This window comes from Apaloderma vittatum, unplaced genomic scaffold (assembly GCF_000703405.1).
Source record: "Apaloderma vittatum isolate BGI_N311 unplaced genomic scaffold, ASM70340v1 scaffold18256, whole genome shotgun sequence".
Classification (NCBI taxonomy): domain Eukaryota; kingdom Metazoa; phylum Chordata; class Aves; order Trogoniformes; family Trogonidae; genus Apaloderma; species Apaloderma vittatum.
This window is the reverse complement of record NW_009720240.1, coordinates 10,920-36,145: the sequence shown is the minus strand read 5'-3', so window position 1 is coordinate 36,145 and position 25,226 is coordinate 10,920. Positions and strand designations below refer to the sequence as shown.

The following is a 25,226-nucleotide window of genomic DNA, read 5'->3' as shown; positions in this document are numbered from 1 at the left end:
TTGTGAGAAATATGACTGCTGACTAGTAATTTTTATTACTGGCAAAAGGCAGAAAAAAGTACAATGGAGAAAAACAGTAAGCAAAGGAAAATACATTAACTGTGCCTCATATACAACTGAGACACTGCTAAGTTGTGTTTTGGCTCTGCTGTTATGCTTTGCTGCACACTGTCTATACCTATGGCCATTCTCGGCACAGCATTTTCACATCAAGAAATTCATAGAATCAGAATCACAGAATGTGTTGAGTGGAAGGGACCTTTAAATGTCATCTAGTCCAACTCCTCTGTAGTGAGCAGGGACATCTTTAACTAAATCAGGTTGCTCAGAGCCCCATCAAGCCTGACCTTGAATTGCAAGTCCAATGGAGAGACTCGAAGTGCGGCAACATCTTATTCCAATTTGATCTAAATACTGCTTTGTCGCTGCTGTTATTGCGTGAGGGCACTATACAGGTTACAAGACTCCGGCTTAAAACCAGATCCTCTATTTTAAGCATCTGAAAATAGCAGTTGTATCTGTCATTTAGCCTGCCTAGATCCTGTGTTTTTTTTGTGTTTGTTTACTGCCTTAATTCAGTCGAAGCCACAGATACCATGCAAATCTAGCTCAGCCAACCACTGCAACATCAAAATGGGTCCTGGTCTCCCACGTGATTCCTGCTAATGATGAAATTTGAGACAGCTTTGGCATATTTCACCAAGGGTTTATGAAAGTCTGTTCCAGTTACTCCCTGTCATGTGCCATTTGTTACTCTGGAGGGTACTCATACTTTGATTGAGCCAAAGAGCAACAGTTTATGATTGCAGGGCCTAAAACATTTATATGGTAACACCATCAGTACCAGACATGATATTAGGAATCAGGGAGCAGACTGCTTAAGTTCTCCTGCAAACAATGCAAGACCATTTTCAGTTCCCATTGCTCACATGTGCTCAGCCCCTTACAAGAGCTTGCAAGGAAAAGCAGCAGTATTGATATTCTACTTTATGTACCTTACACAAAAGGAATTACATGCAACAGTAGTAACATCATTAATTTCTGGAAAAGCTCGTGCTACATTCGAACTCAGTATCCTTCTGAGCACGTACTCAAAAGTCATCCTACAGACATCTTGTTAACCCCTTCAAATCAGTGAACATTACTGCGTGAGACGTCCTTCACTGAAGCTATTTCTTGAGTCCTCAGTGCATCCTGACCACCACACGACCTGATAACAGTACACCTTTTCTGTTTAGAAATGAAATTTAAACCAGGAAGCAGGGGTGGCAGACATACTGTTCAAAACCGAGTTATTCAGCTTTAACTGCACAGAGCACTGGTTAAACTGATAGCGTAACACCACCAATTGCTACTTTCTGCTGTCTCTTCTCTTTCACTGCCCCATTCGCTCCCCATTTAATCCACTCCCCATCCACACTACAGAAATGTAAAAGTTTCCAGAACCTGATCTAAATATTTTGTATGTTAACTTCAAGATTGTCAGGCTTTTACTAAACAACATCACTATATTGTGGATATTTGATACTCCTTCAAGAAACTACCCAAATCAGTTCCTAATCACATTTCATGAACTTACGTACATTCTAAGTTCATACAGCTAGTAAAAAAAATAGAATAAATGTGCATATGTGTGTTTTTAATCCAGAGCTATATAGAAGCATTAATATAAATAGTGTGCATAGAATTTGCAAGAAAAGTACACATAGGTTAAAAAGAAGACAAAAACAAGCTCATGCAGTTGATTAATGTGCAGGCAGTTCACCACAAAATTAGGATTTTAATAGCACTGTCTTTTTAAAAAGCATAATTTTAGCAGAGTAATATGCACAGGAAAAAAGTACTACCATTTTTATCCAAAACAAAGACATTCTAAAAGGTCTCACAGTTACCCTAATGAAGAACTGATTAAGTGAAGAACTTTAAAGTGCAACATGGTGAACAACATATTCTTTTTTTTTTTTGCTATACAGTCCCATGCAGGACTTGCTTTGTTGTATTACAGTCTCAGGAAGAAATAAACACTTGCTAGAATCCATTACCATTTGTTCAAACTTTGATCCTAGAGTTTCATTTCTAAAGACAAAGACAGCTGATTCTCTCCCCCCTCCCTAAGCCTCCTCCTCCCTAAAGAAATGTCTTTAATTCATTTCTCACGAAGAAACTCAGATTATTTTACGTCTGAGGCACTCAATACATTTCCTTTCGCAAAGCTCAGAATTCTGACGAATCTTTGCTCATGTGCATTCACAAAGAGAAAACAAACCCCAGTAAATAACTTACCCTCTTTAGCCACGAGAAGTGCTTGTAAATATCAATCTCACCATCCATGCTTTGGGCCCATCTCAGCAGTCACATTCCCAGGGTTAAAAGAAACTTTTGGAAGCAAGCGCACTGCTTTGTTTTACAGGATATAGCTGTGACTTCTTCCCCCTTCAATTCTCAACCTCTAAAATCTAGAATGCGTATTCACATTTTAAGCTAAATCTTCCGTCTCAGTCACACAGCCCTATCCCAAATGCTTCTCACAGATGTATATATAACACACAACTGTGTAAACTTCAGACTCTCCCCCAAACATCTGGTTTTTTTAAACAGTAGATCAGTTAGCAACAAGAACGTAACTCTAAACACATCAAAAATATGACTTGCTAAATGAACTTTAAAAAAGGTTTTTTCAAGAATAGTATAAATCTATGAAGAAACTGTTCTATTTTAATGTTGAATAACAAGCTAAAAATTATTAAGCTGTCACTGAGAAAGTATTTTGAAGTAATGCTTTCTCTGGCTTTCTGTTTCAAGAGAGGCTGGAACTCATTACCAAAGACCCCCTATTTCCTGTCTCTGTTTTACTCCCTGTTTATCGTAACACTACTCAGCCTTTTCAGTTTATTTCAGGCTCAGACTAAACCTAAAAATAAGTTCTGCTCTTTGAATTACTTGTCTCGCAAAAGACATTATAAAAGAGAAAGAAGAAAGATCAAGGACGATCGTGTGGATAAGTTAATTATCCCATAAATACTGCTACTGCCAAAGAGGCAATTTTCCATCTTAACAGAAAATGTTGATACCCTTCTAAGATTTTTTTTTTTGTCGGTGTCTGCTGAAGCTGAAGTCTCATAGCATGGCAACTTTTCAAACTTGCAACACCAAGATAAATGTATATGCAAAACAAGGCTCTGGCAAGAAGGAAAGTTTAAAAGCTTTGCCTGTTACTGCGGTGTCCTCTAGTGCCTCTACACAGTAGTAATGATTAAGTTCTTATTTTTCCCAACAAACTCCCGCTTCCAATGTTGTAACTCCCACTATTTAAAAGTGGCTTTTGACTTAAAACTGGGCACACAACTGCTTGGGCAACGACTATTAAAACCAAAATGCAGCTGTCTCCATGGAATCTTTGTGATAATCTCAGAACATCTGCTTACCTCCCCACTTTCTTCAGTTTCTACGGCCAAACTCAGTCCTGCCTTTAAGGCAAACTAAAACTGCAATTTGGAAGAGCCACTGTCAAATTGCCCCTCAAAGTAATGATATCTACAAAGAATTAGAAGTCTGATGCTGTACAATGCCCTCAAAAGCAGTTCTTACAGGGACCTGCCTCACTTAGGCATCTACCCACATTCCAAACCGTGGAAGTCACAGATAGGTGAAGTAGTTTCTGCAAGGGAGGTGGGGTTTTATTACTTCAGCCAGTCTTACTCCTTTTGAGCTGACCAGACCTCTTTTTAAAATCCTCCATAACACAAAGTAAGAACGAACGATATAAACCTAGACTTTCAGCTTCCTCCATGTATTTGTTACCCACTGTTACTTCAAATCATGTGACAAGAAAACCACTATTTTTTTAAAAAATGGGTGCTACAACTCTTCTAAAGGTTCTAGGATACTTAAAATCACTAATAAATGCGACAAGATGAAGGAACTGTCAGTTTCCAGAGGTAAACCTTGCTGCAGGAGAGATCAGAGGAGGACTTGAGTTGCTCTGTACATAGAGCATACTTATTCTATGCTGGTTGTAGAAGTTTCTATTCTATCTTAAAGTTAATGAGACCAGCTATTTGTTGAACAGCTAATAACATCTGGCAAAAGCCTTAGTACCTTGTCAATGGTCCATTTAAAAAAATAATCATAAAACTTAAAACGCACCTCATGTAGTACACTTCTGTATGCAACACAGGCTCTCTCCTGGCTGACAAACTCCAGACTGAAAAGGGGTTCTATTGACATTGAACACTAACATCAGTACAGCTTAAGGCACTTTTCCCCCAGAAGACTAGTTATCTAATTATGGAGAAGAGCAAATACATCAAACTTAATCTCAATGTATTGTGTATCTCATAGCACCACCACCATGGAGTCCCACGCCCTACATTTCTCATTTAGGGAAGGGAAAACATAGGTCTTTTAAAACGTTCCACCACATATCATCTCTTAATAATTTCGGTTTTAATCTAAAAAAAATACAGGAAAACTATATTACTCTACTTAATAGTGCCCCAGTGTAGCATCTGCAGCTAGGTGACTATCCATTTCTCCTCTTCTAAGTATTTTAAAAGACAAACGTACCTTAATTCTGCCTTGTCATTTGTCCTGGATTTCATGCAAAGGCCTCTTAATTCTGTTACAGTCATTCTTCCTGATTAAAAGGTAAACGTGTCTGAATTTTCTGAGTCTTATCAAGCACAAATGTTGACAACATACATTCCAGACAGTCACATGCTCACTTTTAGCCTGTCACCTGCATGCTGAACTTTACATCCTGCTTGAGCTTTGGCCTGAAAAGGTTCCAGACACCAACTGAATGCAAATCAATTGCCCCAGATTTGCTTAGAATACTTTTCCATTTCACTGGATAAGCAAGTTCTCTGGGAAGTGTGAAAATAAGGAAAATACGTTGCAATCTGTGGACAACTTCATCAGGCTACGACTGTATTTTTTTTCTTATTTTTAGAAAATCCATGTCTGTGTGTAGTTCTTGACTGAGCATTAACTTCTAGTTCAATGGAGAATTAAAAACCAAGCAAAAATCCTCACTGTCACTGCAGTATGATCCAAGTGTCATCCCATGGAGAGAGAATGATCTAGCTGTTACTCCCTTCCCCCACCAAATTGTTTGTTTTCTCCAGTGTCATCTCCAAAAATAACTGAAAACACACATTACAGCAATATAAATGCAATGCAGGGCACTAAAATGTTTAAAATTAACGAAGTTTTTATACTACACAAACTGCATTAAAACCCATTAGGATTTCTTTGCCAATTCTGTAGTTTCATAGAAAACTGCTGACTACTGCCACTGTTGATAGAACTAAAAATTCTGTTTGCAGAACACCAAAGGTGCCGGTCACATGAATACCTGCTGATATAGAACCCATAAAAAACACTCAGCTAAGCAATGTCAAATATTTCAAACAAGATTTTAAATGTTTCAAACAGTAAACAGGCATGCTGTAAAAGCTTTGAAACCGAAAGTAACAGAATGCTTTAAACAACCAGGTAACAATTCTCATGTCCCTCTATTCCAAACCTATGAAGAGGCAAAAAACTATCCATAAATCCTCTTACAACTCTGGAGCACAGGGCAACCTGACAGTCTGCTGTATTCCTTCCTCTCCTATAAACAATGGAGCCAAGGAAGCACAGAGCTGTTGGCTTTTCCATCATTGTCCCTCTCTCTCCTGCCCAGCTGAGGCCCCAGGAACATTATAAAATTACATTTATTAGTGTTATTTTACCAACTTTACATTTTATTCAGCTAAATTTGTTGTAAAATACAATATTTCATGATCTTTTAGAGCAGCCCATATGCACGCTGTCAATAGCATCCCTGTATTGGCACTGCACTGCCTGCAAGGTTAGAGGGCAGGGGAATAGGAAGCGGAGCAGAAGTTATTAAGCCTCCGCCAGGTCCAGGTCCCTGGAGCATAGCACCTCTCTTCCTTTTCAGCAATAACTTTTAGAGGGTTTTTGGTTTCAAAACCCATCAGTCTCTGAAAACACTAAAAGAGCATATATTCAGCCTTTTAGGCCAAGAACAGAGATGACCAACTACGTCTTCCCAGCGCCCTCAGTGGAGGCCAGCTGAGTAAGGACGTGCAACAAAAACTTCCTCATTCCCAAGAGTTAATATCAACTTTTACTACATCCATTATTTTGTGCTCTTCCCAGTCCTAGTGTCTGGGCTGCTTTGGAAAGAAAGGGATCAGGACCAGATTTTAAAAGGGAAAAATGTCCTCAGCACACCAATTCACACACCCGTCATTCTCATGCTACAGAAAAAACCCACAAGAGTTTCAAAGTGAAGAAATAACAAGGCTATGAGAATATGCCTGCACAGGAGTACTTGTGCAAAAAGAAATTCAGGCCATTTGTGCAAAAGACAGTGGAAAAAGAAATCCTTTTTATATGGTGAGGAATGGCTTCAGAAATCTAGATGAAGCATTTCCAGCAAGATAGTTAGTCTCAGAATCCTAATTGATAATGCCTAAGAGGCACAGAAAGATTAAAATCTTGGAACAAAACAACAAACAAACAAACTGCATTCTGTATATGAGCATATTTGCTTTACCTGTGATAAGTTAAAACACCCCAACAAGTGTCCTGGAAAATAAACTAGAAATAATGTTATGTAGACACTTGAACAAATAATCCTTTCCCAGTATAACATACAAATTTTAATCAAAGAATTAAGCCATAGTGTATTTCAGAAATAATCAGAGAGCCATTAGTTAAAAGCCAGCCTGGTTAACCTCACCCCTTAACCTTACTTCAAACAGGTGCTGACATCTTTGGAGTCATTCCCATCTGCAGGCTCTGTGCTATCACATATCTCTAGCACTATTATGCCCTCTCTGGTCATTGCTCAAGTAATAACTAGCTCTCTTCCCTTGGCTTGCACAAAGAATGTAGTACCAATGCTTAAATGAAGTTACTGTTTATTAATTCATCCACAGACATTTGCACATTCTTGGCAGTTTAAGACATTCTTTGCCATATGCTGAAATACTTTTCCAGCCCAAGTTCTAGAAGAGCTATAACTTTTTGCATGAAATTTATTTAGAAGAAAATGCAGATTGTAAGAAACTTGAGTACTATGTTTTTAGCATAAAAACTAAAGTGCTTTCTACTTAACAGAACATCTCCATGAACACTCCCCCCCAGCTGCTATAGGCAAGAAAAGAATACACTAATACGTAAAGAGAATATTTAAAGAAATATTCTACCACAGAACATATTACAATAAGTCAGGTTTCATTTTCAGCACAATAAACCAGTATATAAAACAACCTACCCAAATTCTGTAAAATCTTAAATTAAGGTTATATGCAGAAATACTTCAAACTTATGGCCATCCTCTGACATTCAGGTAACACCTCCAAATCAATACCTCTAAAAAAAAAAATTTTGTCCCCAGCTTCTTTACATGATCATTACCTTTATACCTTATCTAACAGCACTATTGTTCAAGGAAATAATCATATATTTCCAATCCCTCTGTTAATTTCTTTATGGAAAACATTTTCTTATGTTTCCTCTAGCTACACTTAAAAACCCAGTTACTTCACAGCACTTATATTTATACATTAATGTTCGTTAAATTAACACAATGTATCATATTTAAATCAATGAAAAGCAACGCAACTGAAAATTTTAGTGACATATCATAATGTGAAATGAAAAAGGGACTATGCCTAATACCAGACACAAAAGCAAAGATGAACTAATATGATATTCAGCCACTTAGTGCCTTGGTACATGAAGGTACCAAGGCCAACAGCTGAAAGAGTCCTAGATAACTTAAACTGAATAAATCACATTAATGCTTTTGAAGGGTAACATGCAATATCTGTATACAATCATGGTTTCCTATAGAGTAGCCCCCTATTTCCTCTGCTGCTATCAAGGTGTGGATACCCACATGGGTGGTAACTACCCCCAGGGTCTTAACATCACAATGTATCAGTAGACTACCTTGAAATCCTGAAAAATTTGACAAATAAAAATATAGGCCCTGCTATTATAACAGGAGTACCACCTTTCTTCCATGAGTACTCTTAGCCTAAGGCCATAACACAATTGTGTTTAATCACTTCTGGTCATTGCAGTTTAAAGGTGATTCTGTGAAGCATTACTGATCATAGCAAGAGCAAAAGAAAATGCCAAAACCTAATCTCACCATGTAATTTTAACAGATCTAAATCAGCCCTACTCACTGCAAAGCTTTTTAAGCTCCTATCACTTTGGGGAAAGACTTTCTTACCTCTGTTGACAGCTGCGAGCAGTCACAGATAGAGATAAGGCTGACTCCAAGACAAAGCAACTACAGATCGTTAAAAAAATAGTCTTGGTTTAGAAAAATTCCAGGCAAGCAGTGCATACCCCCTTTCCACTTGCTCAAAGGCACTCTCTAGTATTCATAAATAGCTGCACATACGAAGTACACTTCTCTGCAATTTCTTGTGTGCTGTGAATGCTCTAACACGCTTGGGGAACTCTGAGAGGATCAGACCTTCCAGTTCAGGGCTTCTTTACATCATCAACTCACTGAAAGGGAGATGGAGCACACTGGAGGACTGGGTCATACAACATTTGACTGACTATTGCTCAGAAAACATATCCATCTAATGTTTCAAGCTGGCACAAATAAACGTGAATGCTTATGGAATGACACCTTTTCTAAACTGTCCCGAGCAGGCTCCTCTGGTCCATTTTCAATTTAACATGTGTCAATACCACTTGGCAATTGAACGACTCAGCTATATATAGCTCCATCGTGACTCTGAACAGTCGAGTGCCACAGTCGAAACTACCAGCACATAAATATATTGGCTTTAACTGACATTGCTCAGAATATATTCTCATCCCACTCAGCTGTTGCTGAAAAATTTTATTGATGCTTTTATAAAAAGCATGTTTTCAAGCATAACGAAGCCTCCTGTATTACAGTTATTTTCTGCTTCTGTTGTGGACAGATAACTCTGTGAAATCAGTCTTAAACAATAAAGAGACCAGTGATTAGGTTTCAACAGAACACTTTAACAAATGCTTAATATAAAACTTTGAAGTAAATTTCAAAACTTCACAAATGCCACTGAGTCAGAATTCTGAGCAGGGGTTTACTGTTTTAATCCAAGTTCCTGTAAAGATACTGTGGGGAAAAAAATTGCCTGATTTTAACACACAGTGGAAATAATCTCTTCTGAAAGTTAATCGTAACCAAATGGCAATCAGACTCTATGAAATTTATTCTATTTCTGCTAAACAGTATACTTTTACCACTAAAAAACCGCAGAGCATGAATCAAGACAAAGCGCAGCATATATTGTAAGGCAAATCACATTGTTTAAAAAAATTGCCTCCACCATACGTTCCTCTACTATTTCTTCTGTTCTTCTCCCCTTCTTGTTTCCTCAAATTTAGAACATTTAGAAAGATTTTCAGAATTAGATTCTGAGAAAAAAAAACCATAATCAAGAAAACACCTACGAGTTTTCAAGAATCAGCATTTTAAGCATCAGTATATAAAGCTACATGGTGAAGTGGCTTGCTTTAAATATAAATGTTCTGCTGGAAGGAAGATCATGTTTTGTGATCCTGGAAATAAGGCTTTCACTCATGCTTAAAATCATTTTAGGATCACTGTAAGAACATGATGGTTCCTCCTTACTCAGAAAAAGGCTCCATAAAGATGTTCAGAATTAAAAAAAATAAAAAAGAATTAAAAGTGCAGAAGTTCATTTAGAGTTATAAAACGAAACCGTAACTAAAGACGTTTCCTCCTAGCTTACCGAGTCAAACACAGTCAGTGGTTACTGCAGCGGTTAATTTTTAATGCTGAAATTACTACCTGCTTTGTGATATGTCATGTGGTCACTAGCAATACTAAAATATTTAACAAGAAGCATTGACACTATACAGAAAATTGTTTTATATGAATTCTCCATGATAATTTCCAGGTCTTTTTTGTCCTGTTTGTAAGGCCAAAGAATTTAAAATCGTTAGGCATGTAAACCATTCCAGACATTCACTTTGAGACAAAAAATTTTAATACGGTTCTTAAGTATTTAAAAGTCTGTAATGAATGATACTTTATTTCATTTTAACTATGTCAAAAGATATGTGCAGTTACAGCAACTATAGATAGTAATAATCTTTCTAAATTCAGCGTTAACTTTATCAAACCTTTTTCATGTCTCAAAGCAGTGGCAGCCCAGCTGCTGTGCTCAGTTATACTGTAAACTCAAGAACCTGATATGTTCCCAGACCATAGAAACTCAAATGGAGCCTTTTCAAAAAGCACATCTTTAGTTCCACAAATGGTGTGTTTCTTCCTCAGAGGACAAGCACAAAATCCAACTCCATTAAATCACTGAAACACCAAATCACCACCAATGGTTCAACAAAAAAAAGGAATAAAGCAGATGCTTTCAAAGAGGAAGTACAGACGGCAGTATCAGGTATGAAACACATCATCTAAAGTTTTCACACTCCAGGGATCTCTAAATTTTCTAACATCTTTGGTATTCACACCTGTAGCAGACAGACCAAAGAACTTATCAGTTAAAATTGGTTTGTTTGGTTGTTTTCTTTTAATTTAAAAGTAATAATCAAACAATGTATATCAATAAATACAAAAACACTTGAACCAATGTTGTGTGCAAACAAACCAGAAAAACTATAAATAACTACTCACCAGATTCTCTTCAAACCACTCCCGTATGCACACTGCTGTGGCGCCTGGAATTTGATTTCGCAATGCTTCTTTCTCTTGAGGATCCTCTAGCATTTCCAATGCCATCTTTAGATCTTCCAGGAGATGCAAAATTTGAAATGTGCCCAAGTATACTGATGGAGCAGGTGACACAATATCATAACCACCATTAGCATACTCTGTAGCTGACTTTGTACCTAAACCAAGTAAAACCAGGAGAGACAATAATGTTATATAATTTTTTTGTAAGTGACAAATATAGAGGTACTGAACACTACAACATTTGGACTTCAGGTGCTAACTGAAGAGAATCAGTGTTTTAGGCTTAGAAATACTTGAGTTAGTCTCTAGATAAATAATGAACACCAAAGAATTGAATGAGAGAGGTATGTACATGCATATTAAAAAAAGAATTTTGACCTAGAAAACATTTGCAATGCCCATTAAATTACAAATGCCAAAATCTTACCACTAATCACCTGTTATTTTCCATGGTTACCATGAGATGTCACTAACTTCTCAGCTACACGCCAAGTCCCCACACAGAGCAGTGTTAAGCAACTAAGAAAGCTTGATGCAGTCCTTTGACTAGAAACTTAGATCACGTTACCAGAAATAGAAAAATATGTGACCTTCAACAGATTTAAAAACCTCCCACAGAGAATAAAACCCAAAATGTTAGAAATAAAAATGGCTAATGAAACTTTGCTAGCTCTCTAACTTAAGCACCTCCCTCCAGCACCAATATTATTTTCTCAAGAATAATGTATCAGCAGCAACAGACGTATCTCACTTGACCAAAGAATTATAAATAATACAAATTATAACATCTCTGAACCTTTCTGTCTTAATTCTCTGTTTCAATGTGATGCACACTTAAAATAACCTATCTTTCATCAGTCCTGAGTTTCAGATGTTAATTTAATATAATATGCCTTTCTTTCTTTAAGAACTAGTCAGATGAAAACTTCTATTTGTTCTACTTTTTACAGTTTTTATTTACAATTCATTGCCTCATGTACATAATAGGTTGTACTCATATCTTCTTTCCTGTTCTCTCTAGCATTAGCAATTGCATTTTCCCCCTTTATTTGACTTCATGGGGAGGTTTTTCAGGGTTTTGATCATTTGTATTGTACTCCTCTCAATCCTTCCATTTTGTAACATAATTTACAGGTGTATGTTGGTTACACATAGCATACAGTATTCCTTAGAAGACTGTATCACTGATCTACACAAGGGGATTATAATAATCTCCATTCCATTCTTTGGTTTACTCCTGTGTTTAACATAATTTACATCTAAGTTATTAAAGGACAGAAGTCTTCACTGGGCCCTTGAAAATAATTTTTTTCCTAAGCAGATTTTTCTAATTTGAAACCCCAATGTACAAATTATTGAAATTTTCTTTTTGAATGCACTCTACTCGGCATTAATCAATGTTAATTTGCCTGCTATAGTTATTTATCTACCATTATTGGGACATTACAAACTATCTTTGAACTCAATAGTTCATTTTACATATAGCCTGGCACACAACTGATATTTAAATACAAGTACACTGACACTCTAGGTCTGAAATGGCCCTACTCTGAAGTGCCTTCTGGATCTAGATTAGCTTTTAGCCAAAATGCTAATTGATCATTTAATCCTCATAGTTTCCCATCTTGATCAATTTTTCATCCAAGAAAATATTTTTTCTCTCATTTTGTGGCTTCTTAATTTTACTCAAAGCCTCTGTGAAAATTCTAAATCATAATTTACCAGGTATTCTTCAACTACTGCTTTAATGACACCAGGAATTCTGTCAGATCAATTATCTTTGCAACAAACTGTGTAGTTTGAATGCTACTGTACAATTTATGTGGGGTTTTGTTTGACTGTTTTAAACAAAGCAAAACCATCCCAAGAAATGTCTCAAGTTTTGCAAGCCTCAGTAGCAGGGATTATACTTTTCTATTTTCACTACTGGAGTGTTTCATAAAGTCTTAACCTCTTTTCAAACTCAGAATATTCCGTTTGATCCTGCTGACTTCCGTTGCTTGTGCGAGCTTATTTTAATACCTTCAAGTCTGAGATCTCATCTTAATTTCTGGCTAAGACCATGTCCAAGATAAAGTTTCTTCAATATCCGGTGCCACAAAGGCTGTTACACAAGACAGCTTCACCTCATAAATCAACCTTGTCTTCCTGAACTATCTCAACTAACTTTTTTGCGGGATTTGAGTATTCTAAACACTAAAAGATATTTTCTTGTGTACTTCTATACTCTCAAGTACTTATGTAAGCTTTGTTGTTTCTGTTTATGTAGTTCCTAATGCAGACTGAACACTAACAAGTAAAAATAACAGATTTTCAAACTGTGTAAGAGCCATTTGGATCATAAAGCCTCTTAAATCTTTTCATTCAGCCAGAGTGGCTCACTACTTACTTTCCAAAAGAGATACGCGCACAAATTGAAATTTGTCATTGTCTTTTTAAATGGAATTAATGCCACTTTTAGAGATGTGGCTTCCTTGGTTCTAGTGACATTAGGAACTAGTTTTCACATTCCTGCGAAGTTTTTCTTTTTGCTTAGCAAGTACTTTTCACACCAGAAAAGCAGACAGAATGCAAAGTTATTTCATAATCAGCTTTGGTAGTTATCCTTTCAAGAAACTGACAATTTAAAATAGATATGGAATGGGAAAAACTTAATGGAACATTCCACTATACCATTCTTCATGTTATTTATACGAATACTTTTAATATCCAGACAAGAGAAAATTCACACAATCCAAACAAAACCCACACAAACTTTAAAGCCCACAACCAATGCTTCAAGTGTGAAATCAAAGTAACAATCTTTAAGGTAAATACATATTTAAAACAACTGTTCATGAGTTCAGTTATTTAAACTAGGTAGCTAGTTTCTACAGCCAAAGATACAGGCATACCGTGCATACCACTGTAACTCTCTTGTGGACAGTATTGGTGACATCTTCCCTCACCAGTCTAAATGCCTCACTGCATATCACACATCCTGCCTTCATCTTCAGCTTATCATGGCGACAGCATTACTGGTAACATCTACCTTCTACAGAAACTAATTTTAAATTCCATAGGAAGACTCAATTACAGTAAAATTCACACATTTTGGCATGCCTTTATTTGATTTGCCTCTATCAAAACACTAGGAAAAAACCATATAGAAACACTCTTTAGAATCTCGGCAAGCAAAACAACTGTCACCCTTCAGAAACTCAGTTCTATAAATGCAAAACTTCTCAACTGTTGCAGCACAGGCAGGGCGAGCCAGGAATTGCATGTTATGTGATTTCCTGAGCCTAGGCATTCTCCATATGCATGCTTCAGTTATCCCAAGCTCTTCCACTCGCTGTTCAGACTGGCAGAATTCTAAGCATCCTTAAAGTCTCACATGGTACACAGCAATGGAAGGTCATAGTTTCTCAGAGCTCTCAAGAACTGGGTCAATGTGTAAGACACGTGTGCTGAGTTTCCATAGCTGTACTCTAAAGTGGGTCCTGAGGACAGTCCTGCCCTCTGTAGAGACACTTGGAAGGTGGTAATAGGTTTTTATCAGGAAAGAACATCAGCTTGAGGTTTAGTGACCGAGACAAAGTCAATTTAAGAATTTTCAGGGTTTTCTTTGTACTGGTCCCCTGCCTGCCTCAAGTTTTCCTCCACCTAAGTTTGCATGAAATAAGAAATAAAAAAAAGCCAGAAGGGAATATTTTTCTATTAATTGCTAACAAAGAGATGCAACACACAAAAATAGTCAAAGGCATCCTCATGGCAAACTCATGCTCCCTAAACTACCTAACGACACACAAAGCTAGGATGTCTTATGACTTACTCTATACTTATGACTGGAAATTCATTCTGAGCATAAATAGTACAGCATTTTAAACTGCAGAAGACAATAAAGATATTTTAAAATTTTCTTAGCTAATAATAGTAAACAGGCAGCACAGTATTTGTTTGCTTACATGAATAAAGATGTAATGAGCTAATAAGTGAACTGTCTGTAAATTCTTATATGCACTAGTTCCATTAAACCTTGAAAGGAAAAACATTTCTTGAATTAATACCAACTGAAGTTAAATGAAGTAGAGATTGAAAGGCTTGATTACATTCATAATTTTAAATTATCCATGAAAGAAATGATTTAAAAAATAAAAATCAAGATTTGTACTTAGACTGCAAGAAGCATGCACTAGTGAGAGAAGAATGTTCCCATGTCTGACACCATCAGAAGATTCCAATTTTCAGTAATCCAAATTCCACTAGTTTCAAGTCACTGGTATCACAAATATAAAGCAAAGACTTAAAAGTGCTTTGCTGGATAGGGGCCAGAGTACTCAACAAAAGTTACAAATCCCTCCCCTTGTCTGCATCAGGAGCTACCAACAGATCTCAGTGCATCACCAGAGACCATGACCCTTCACCGCCCCCATGCAGCACACACATACACTCCTCCTCTGTGAAATTACTTTTAAACTGGTTTGCTACAGCAGTATGTTTTGCTCCCTCCTGAAATTGAAGATGAATTCCTCTGAATGCAACAACTAATGCACTTGATACTAGGTAAAGAAATGCAAAAGCGTGGAGTTCAACTCTGCATTTTAATTCAAAAAGCATCCTGTTTTACTGCTTAAATTCAAGTGAATCACAGGCTTGAGTCTCCTGTTTGTTTTCCATATAGTTTCATATTAAGAAGTGTATATATATTGCTCATGAGAAAGACAAGAACACACCCTGGAAAACAGCAGTAAAAGCACGTAGGAGTAAATAATTTTATTTTTTGCATTAGTTTAAACCTTTACCTCATCATGCTGCAAACCACATTAAGATTTAGCACCAGACAGTAAGAATTTGAATCTCCGTGCAGATCAATGCAAAAGAAAAAAAAAAGGAAAGAAAAGAAAAAGAAAAGAGAGAAAAAAGATATAAAAAAGAAAAAAAGAAAAAAAAAGTTGCCACAGAGCAAACAGAACACTATATATTACCATTATACTGTACCACTAACAGCAATTAATTTCTGTGTCGCTCTGTTATAGATAGCTGAAATGTGGTTCAAGCACAGTATTTTACAGATATTCAGGAAAAATGTGTGCAGTTTTGAACTCCTGCAGAAAGACTCATTTTATATGGCTTTGAGCAAGTTACAGTCTTCCCATGGCTCACTTTTCTCAAGGGGTAAACAGGACATAGGGTAATCTTTTGTCATTATGTTTATATAACACTCAACACCATGGTTTCCTAGCGTATTGCTGGAACACAATTAATCATCATAAATGTCCACCTTAGAGGAGTAGGAAAGAAAGAAAGGGGGGAAAAAAATTGGAACTAAGACATTCCAGGCAGCTCATTTCTGGCTTCTATATACAGTCAGCGGATGAAGGAGATTAAACGTTGCTGCACGTATGATAGAAAGAATAACAAAAGTAAAAAAAAAAAAGGCAAACAACTTCTAAGTTACATATGTCATACACCTTGACCATGCAAGCACATTTTTAGTTCAAAATTCCTTGCAATTAGAGGAATGGCTTCAATGAAATGTTCCTTTTGGGCAAATACACAACCCATTCAGAAAACAGCACTACCGGTGGCTGCAAAAATAAGTTACTAAGCAGAAGTAAAGAAATAATCGGAAAGGTTTGCCTGTTTGAAAATCCTGTCTCCACAGCTTATATTGTATACAATCATCCAGTATCCAACTTTCACCACACTTAGCAGTAGATACTGTTTCTGATCTTTCACTTGTCGTTGCATTGTAACTCCTGATCCCCTGCATTCACCCACATTACCTCAGCCTTTTTGTTCTAGAATTGTCTTGAGTTTTAGAAAAAAATTCTTGGTAATACACAACTCAGCTATCAGTGGTTAAAAGGAGATTTTCTTAAAACTGCTGACTCCTTTAGTCTAGAAAACAGCAGAAAAAACCCAGAAGACCCACATCAAAACCCAAATGCAAGTTTTACACTAGGCTGACTTTCCATAGATCTGAATTCTCAAGGGTAGCAGATTTGACACCTGACCAACAGTGGTTAAAATTATAAACATACATTTTCTCTGTCCTTTCAGTCAATTAACATGCTGCTAGAGAACTTTTTCTTTTTTACCTGCGTTTTTACTCAACGAGCATATAGGTTGTCCAAGTTCTTCCTCTCTCCTTCAAGACTACAAAGTGTAATTTTCTCTGAAGCATAAGTCTTTCTTTCTCATGAAGACAGCCTTGAAAACATGAATTTATGTAAACTAGTAGTAAAGTCTGGATGGGACATAATTCTGCGCCCTCGTTCCTAAGCCTTCCGCCAAAGGAGTGAAGAAGTAGCTCACGCAATCCTTTCCTCTAATACTCTAATGCAAAATACATCACAAATGGTGTGTTTTAAATCACAGCTCATATGAGCTTCTCTTCAAATCTCTGCTTTTAGATCTTTAACTACAAGGAACAGTAACTGTTAGGCTGGATTAGCAGGAAGCCCTAGGAAAAAAATTCCAAGCCTAGAAAGATTAATGACCACATTCAGATGCAAGTTTCACACACCTCGAACGATTTTCAACTGAACTTTAGAACCACAAGTGGAATCCTTGAGACAATTTTCAAGAATTGTCTATAATTTCTTATGCAAATTATCTATGTAATTACTCAACCATTTTCCTTTTACATAGATAGACTCTAGGCTGTGATGTGCAGCACATTAGGTACTGTATACACAACTACAACAAAAAGATCTCTCCTATCCAGAAACACAAGCTAAACAGCCTTAGAGCTGGTGAAAAAGGGAAGATGGATTATGCAGCTATAATACAGATCTGAGGCCAAGCCTCCAGTGCACAAGAAAAATAGGATCAACAGATTTTATTAAAGAAAAAGAACAACAAATACTTGCACTGATTTTCTTTCTGTGTAAAGACTGTGAAAACAGTAGTCTAATTAAAAGTGTTGTGTGACAACAATATTTGTCTTTTTAGTACAAAATCCATAATTGTTTGTAGTAAGCAGTAGTAAGCTATGGTAACATATATACTGTTTCATGAAATAAATGAACCTCTGAAAGCATGCAGAGAATAAAAGCATTCAATTTGTGAGGAAATAAAGGCATATTGTTTTATAAAAATTACACTAGTTTGATTTAACAAGAATTTCAGATCAGTTTCACTGCCTTGAAGTAAGAAGCTGATAAGCTGATTTTAAATTTAAAAAAATTCCCATGTTTGATAAAACTTGTTTAAGTCTTTGAAATCTGTTTGCTAGCCTATTAAACAACTGAATGACTCATGCACTGAAAAACAGATCACATCATATAATCCACAACAGAACCTTTGTGTCTCAGATTTTCAATCCTACGGGGTTATGGCCATCATGGTTTAACTACTTTTCTGTGCTACATATTGCCTCTGCAGCTATTTATGTCTCTGCTTCTTCTCTATTATTTTTCAAAACTATGATGTATGGATTTTGTTTTGCCTAAACACAATGCAGTACTGCAGTTTTGGTAAGCTGATGCAGGTGTCTAAGTCATAACTATTTTTGTTGTTTTATACTGACAGAACTGTTTACCTGTAGTCAGAGATAAATAATTTAAAGTAGCATATTTCAATTGCAAATATTTCACCATTTAGAATTAGTTTTAACTCTTACTTTCCAGAAAACTTCTGATTTTGTTGTTTTGCTGGAAAGGCAGGAACACATGCAAGGGAAGTCAAAGACCTACTTGATCAGTAAATCATTGACTTGAACCTCCAAAGGACAATTTTGTTTCACACAAAACAATTTTAAACATGTTTTTGCAAAAGATCACAAAGCATTTACAGGAAAAAAAAAATTTCAGTACTTTCAGGTCCATGAGAACCTGTAGTACTGTCCAGTGTACAGAGGGAATCTGCCAGTACTACAAACAAGATTCAGAGTCGTTACTCATATCTTGTTCTCTGACCCCCACTATCTCTGAGAAAATATGCTTAGGATAGCAAGAGTATGGGAAGCATGTTTTGGGACAGTAGCCCAAATAGCTATAGTGACCCCTTGCAAGGTTAAGCACTCAAAATTGAGGAAATTCCAAACTTCAGGTTGCTCTGGCAACCCTGGGTAAGGAATGAGTAGACAATGCTGCACACACGCAATGAACATGCAAGTTGCCATGATTTTCAAATGCTTTTAAAACACAGATTGAAACTGCACCTGAACAATTACGCAGAGTCTTAACTTGAAGGGTACAGCATGTGTAAAGCCCCTGCAAAACACAGTTATCAAATGGCTGTAACGGTTATTCAAGTGCACGCACAGCTTCTGAGGCCGTGTCTCAGAAGTTGTTAACAAACCTGAAAGACCACAGGAAGCTGATGTGAAAACTTTATTGATTAAATAAATAGAACAACAGTGGACTGATATACTTGTGAAGATTAAAATATTTTAAAATTGTTATAAATCTGTTATTTTTGACAGCATCTCATCAGCTTTTCCAAAGTTGAGTATCTGAAGCTAAATGTCAGCACCTAACAATCTATAAGAAATGTGATTAAATAAAGGTAAATGTTGAACTACAAATTATAAAACCTGCATATCTGTGGCTTTATATTTTCTCCTTTAACATTGAGTATTTTTTCCCCTCACAATATTCTTAATGTGCAATTTTCTGGAAATGTTATGACAAGATGTTATATATTTCTCTATCAAAGACCTAATTTCAAGTAATTTACTATTTAATTTCCTTTCTCATCTCTCTACTGCTATAAGATCTATGCATAAATACATTCTAGCAAATGGTTTCAAAAAGCCACTATAGTATCTTGTACAGCATAACTTTGCAAGTGCTCATCTTAATGCATAACAGTAACAAGATAAAAAGTGCTGCAGATTTTTTTTTGTTCAGAAAAAGTCTAAATTATTGATTGAAAAAGAAAACAAAATACACTAATCATAAGTGAAGCGCAGTCTATTAACACAATTACAATTTATTTAGAAAATACAAGAAAACCACTGCAGCTGTTGCTGTTCAACTACTCTGATGTCTAACAAAAGAAATTGCTCGTTATTCAAATTAATTTGTTTCTCTCATCATTATTTCAAGTATAGTCTGTTTTGGTTCAGTGCTCTAACGTGAAATTCCACCAAGTTCTCCATATTAAAATTATAAAAAGCTATGTACCTTTATGACAGAAACTAAATTCTGAGTTTGAAAATACTGTGAAGCTTGAATAGGCCATAAGTGATAAAGATATAAAGCCATCTGGAAGTGTACAAATTGAAAAGAAAAAATAGAAGCTATTCTCTATCTATCTACCTCATCATAAGAGGTTACAGCCCATCAGCTGCATGTCACCCAGCATGTACTTCAAATAAGTCCCCTTCACCCCCCCAAAACACGCCACAAAAAATAGCATTAAGTGCTCTGTGTCTGATCTGGACAATCTCAATCCCTTACGAAGCAGAACAGAGTTGTCTGTCTGCTTCGCTTAAAGTGCTGTGAGACTAGTCCTTACATTCTGAGAGAATCCTGTGGTGATGGATACAACTACTTGTGAGTAAAGGATAAATTCACTAGGAAACGTTTTGATTTCCTAATATTTATGTAAGAACTCAGTAAATACCTTATTCCATAAAACCTTAAATTCATCCAGAGGGGGTAAAATGAGTATGTTAGTATTTTCTGTTCACTCCTGCATCTCTACTCTGAGTTTTAGTTGCTTAACTGGAGGTGTTTTAGTAATCTAACACATCCAGGAACAGAGGATAGCTCTGGAACTTGAACTCTGTTGTTTTCATAGGAGAACTATGATGGTGCAGAAAAGTGAAAGAAAAGAAAAAGAAAAAAACCCCACCTCTACAAACTCCCCCCACCCTGATTCTCCTTCAAATTCTGACATATAGATCCCATGAGAAAAATGTATTAAAAGTTAATTAAAATCTTGTTTGTCTCTTAAGTATAACTTCCTCCAAAGGCCCCTTTTTCAGTAAGGGTGTGGGAAGTGGTTGGGTTTTCAGCATACAGCCAAAGTAAACTGAAAACAAGCACTCTGCCACCTCAAGAGATGGTTATTTAAACATTCACACTGCTTAGACAACTTTTTGACAAAGTTTTTAATTACTTATATTTTTTTAATCTTTCAATACTAATACTGAAATATCAGTACACAGCCATGTGATAACACATTTAACTTCCTCATTTTTCAGTAACCAATGATTGCAGAAGCTCTAGTTAAAAGGAAACCCAATAACTACAGGGATTACTTGGTGAATTTGAAGAGACTCTGGAGCTGCAGCTGGTTATAATATTATGACAGGAGTTTTTGTAACTTACAGTTATGGTCATTATTCACAAAAGGAAATAATGGCTTTCCAGACTGTTGTCAGAGAGAAGCAGTTTGAGATAAAAGTAAAATAAAAATTATTTTAACTCATTAGGATATATTGCTAAGGAAAAATAATTAAAATCTATAGTCCTATAAAAACCTCCTACATTCTAATAAATGAGTACAAGCTGAATAAAAGGGAAAGTAATGGATTGGTCAAACCTCAGAGGGAAGCAATGGTGAAATCATGCAGCTCAAATAAAGAATGCAGACAGATCTGACATATGGGTGCTTTCTTTAGAGAAAGCCTCTGTTTGGAGTGCAAGTCATTCTAGCTAATGGATAAGTCATGTTCATTGACAATCACATTAGCCCTTTTTGCTTTTTTAGTCAAATAAGGCTAATCATTTAGCATGCTTAATTTATATAGCTATGAGTGTGGGTTATCAGTACAGACGTACTGAAGCATAGAAGACTTGGGAACACTGAACTATCTGTCAAATTTGATCAAGTCCAATGAAATTCAATTTGTTAATCTTGCTTCACAATCCTACCCTCATACACTCTAAACACTAATATATTTTGTATTCACCAAGATACACAGTCTACAGGGAGACTTTTTATTTGGCTTAATCAGAATCATGTATGAGCTACATTAACATCTGGAGTAAGAGGCATGACTCTTAAAACTAGAAGGCTAAAAGTAAGACTGCAAATATGTAAATATTTGTAATATGTATTTTCATGCCCAGTTCTTACCTTAAAGAACAAGACCACAACCTAGTATAATAATAACTACCACCAATAAAATAAATCTGGAGTCTTTTCTTCATTAAACAGAGAAAGCTGGTTTTGCATGCATATATCTATATCTATATCTATATATCTTCTTAAGCTCCAAAAATTAACTGATGCAAGTTACTCATCTCTGGACTTCTCACTTCTCTAAAATAGTGATTAATGCTCATTTTAGGCCTAAAGCAAAGGTTTCTGAGGCCAAGAGAAGACCATACTTCTCCCAGCATCCACTCAGGCCTCATTCCACAGGAAGCAACTTCTTTATCAGCTACCTAAGTTTCCAACAGCCATGAAGTTTAGCCGTTTTTTGCTGCCTAGAGAAATCCATGGAATCTGGATACAGTGGACTGAAATAGCACAGGCTCTGAATAGTTAATTTCTTGCTATTTCCAGTCTACTCTAAAAGCAGCTACATGTGCACAGATGATTTGTCCAGTATTTGCATAACATGGTATATATAAATCTGCAGTTAGAAGGCTCTCAGTCCTGGTTTGTTTCACGGCAGTTCTCCAGCCCGCTTTCGGAAGGAGTTTTCTACCTTATTTGTTCTCTTGCCATACAGAACAAGAACACATTCTTGTTTTCCAGTCCCTGCCCAAATTGCATCCAGAAGCTTACTTGATTGAATTAGAAAGAACCAAACTTGAGTAATTACTATCTTCCTCTGTTTGAGACAAATTGGAATAATAACTATATCCAAATATAGGCTCCAGCAGATATATTTGGTCCTTCAATCATATCAGAGTACTCAAGAAACTGTTCTGGAACACACAGAACATTAGCTAGAGGAGAACCACCAAAACAGACTTAACCTGTTTTAAGATGTCTTATTTATTACTTTTCATCACTAGAAATGGATAAGCAAATAGGGTCAACAATCTTCCCATCAAACTGAGTTTTTACTCTATGTTATAACCAATAACAAGTAAAGAAATAGAGTAAGATGTGGTGGGTTTTTTTGGTACAGGTAGATATAATTCTGCAATCATATAGGAAACATTCAATCAACATTGATGAGACTTGACAGATGCATTGTCTGGGAAATATTTTGGTTCTTTTCCCATTAGATATCATTATATAAGCCTGTTTTCCACATGATACTGAATATCAGTGGACATTAGATTAAAACTTCAAGTAATGTGAAGTCATAAAGTTAACTCTCTTGAAGAGATTGCTAAATTGCTCATGACCTATCCATGCACTGTGGAAACAAAATCCACATGCTACTAGCATGCTTGAATCTTTTTGTTTTAGAGCCTGGGCACCAACAGCATACAAAATAGCTGTGAATAGCTGATGCACACAGAATATTTCTTCTGTCATTTGCCTTGCTTCTCTTTCTTCCCCAACATCATGTCAAGTAAGTGAGGGAGGTAAAAGCGATGTTGTAGAATATATGGCCTTTCATTGCTCATAAGAGAAGGTACTGGACAATTTAAGGTGTGTTGGAAGCACAACCTATTAAAAGAAAAGATTGAAAGAGATGAAAACCTATAGAACGAAAAATTTGAAAATCCTCAAAATTATGACAAGTTTTCTAACACCCCTTCCTTCAAATGAAAACATAGCACAAAACCTTGACAGCTCCTGGAAGAAAAATGTCTAATCTGAAAATCAATATTAATAGGATATGTTTTTCTTTTTTCTTGCTTTTTCTGAAGAACGGAATCATCAATGTGTCCATGGTGTCATCAGTGTGTGCTGGGCTATGTATAAATCACCACAGAAGAGAGATAATGAGTTAAAATTTCCAGATGTATGCATTTCCTGACTATCTGTTTACATGTTTTGTAAGAGGTAAGAAAATAAAAACCCAATTAACTTCTCCCAGTTAAAATCTTGTTTGAATAAGGTACTGCATTCAGAAAAAAAAGAGAGGGGGAAATATATATATATATATGATATTTTTATTTGCCTGGAACTTGTTCCATTGGTGTGAAAAGTTATTTGTGGAGTTATTACATTCACATTTACACTTCTGTACACCTTAGCAGTCTGTTAAAGCTTGCACATTTTGAATAAAGTGAAGACTCATATGTGAATGAGAAAAAAAAAACGTAGAGATTTTTTGATCTAAACATCTCCAATAATGACTTCCTGCCTAATCATGGCTAGTCTGACAGTAACATTTGAAGGTCCATATTAGTCTCTGGATAGAAAGCTTTACCTGAAGAGCAGGAACAAGCACGACTGCACCAACAAGAGGCTGATGTCATCTTCATCATTATGGAGGGGGGAAAAAAAAGTAAAAGGCGGCAAGCATGGGTGTCGCTATTTAAATTTATAAAGCTTAACTTAATGTTTTCCCATTGTGCACAAGTGAGATCATGGCCCTACCCAGATACTTCTTTTAGGAGTTCATACAGAAAGGTGTGTAAGTACAAACCCTAAGGCTGCCAAGTCCTAACTGCAGAAATCAACTTCTCTCCCTGGAAGCTGTGATGTTGAGAGAAAAATTTTTAATTGCCTTACCATGAGAGCATCAAAAGACAGCAAATTCTGTCTTGCATCATTTTTATGTATATCTAGCCTTGGTGAAAATCTTTTTCAAAGACACACTGAAATATAAAACTAACACATACAAAATGGAATGTTACCATATGAATTAGGATGTGTTTAAGCTACCGTATAGCTTAGAGCAAACTAAATCTCTATTACTTCAGTATTCATATCTCTGGTGCAATTGTGGGTTTTCTTTATTTTACTTTAATTTTTCTTCACATAACTGTTGAAGCAGAGTAATCTGCATGTCACTGAGAACTTCACAAACTGAGAACAACTAAAAAGTAAAAAAAACCTGAACAGGAAAATTGCAGGAGGGATAAAGACAAACAGTTCAATTTCAAAATAGTTGTGTAAAATGCTGCATTCTCCTACCTGCAATGATGTCATCCATCTGCTCCAAAGCTGCTTCCAGCATATGGCTAGCGTCAGAAGCCATCATCTGTGATTTCTTCAGGCCTTTACTCTTCTACTGAAAAGACAGATGAAACCATATGTATTACAGTGAACCAGACCTGACAGAAAAATATATGTCAATGTTACATAAAATTAGGCCATGCAAGCCTACGCTAGCAAAAATACAGTAATTCTTGATAGGTGACTTAGGATTTCTGAGGTTTTCATTCATTGTTGATTTTTTTTTTTAAGAGATTTTACTAAAATGAGCAAATGCAGATGGAAACAAAATCAAACAATCTCAAATACTGGAAGTCTGAGATTTTCCTACCCCTCACCCTTAACAATGGTTTCTTAGATTCGAAATTCAGTACATTTCAACCTTTTGTGTTGTGGGGTATAAGAGGATTGATTAGGTTTCAATGAAGGAACGAACACATGGTGAAAAACATGCTTAAGATACAAGCAGAACTCTGCAGGAGCTCTGCTTCTTGATAACTGCCTTAAGAGTGAAGAG

The 25,226-nt window shown here is 36.2% G+C and overlaps 1 protein-coding gene across 1 annotated transcript in view; it reads right to left on the bottom strand.

The window, feature by feature from the left end:
• PPFIBP2 (PTPRF interacting protein, binding protein 2 (liprin beta 2)) overlaps window positions 1-24,755 on the bottom strand; it is a 70,441-nt gene extending 45,686 nt beyond the window's left edge. The window contains exons 1-2 of the mRNA XM_009870953.1: window positions 24,689-24,755; window positions 10,694-10,908 (exon numbers count right to left, since the gene is read on the bottom strand). Coding sequence (XP_009869255.1) covers window positions 10,694-10,908; window positions 24,689-24,755 — 282 coding nt within the window. The remainder of the gene's footprint in view (window positions 1-10,693; window positions 10,909-24,688) is intronic.
• Between the last annotated feature and the right edge of the window lie 471 nt (window positions 24,756-25,226).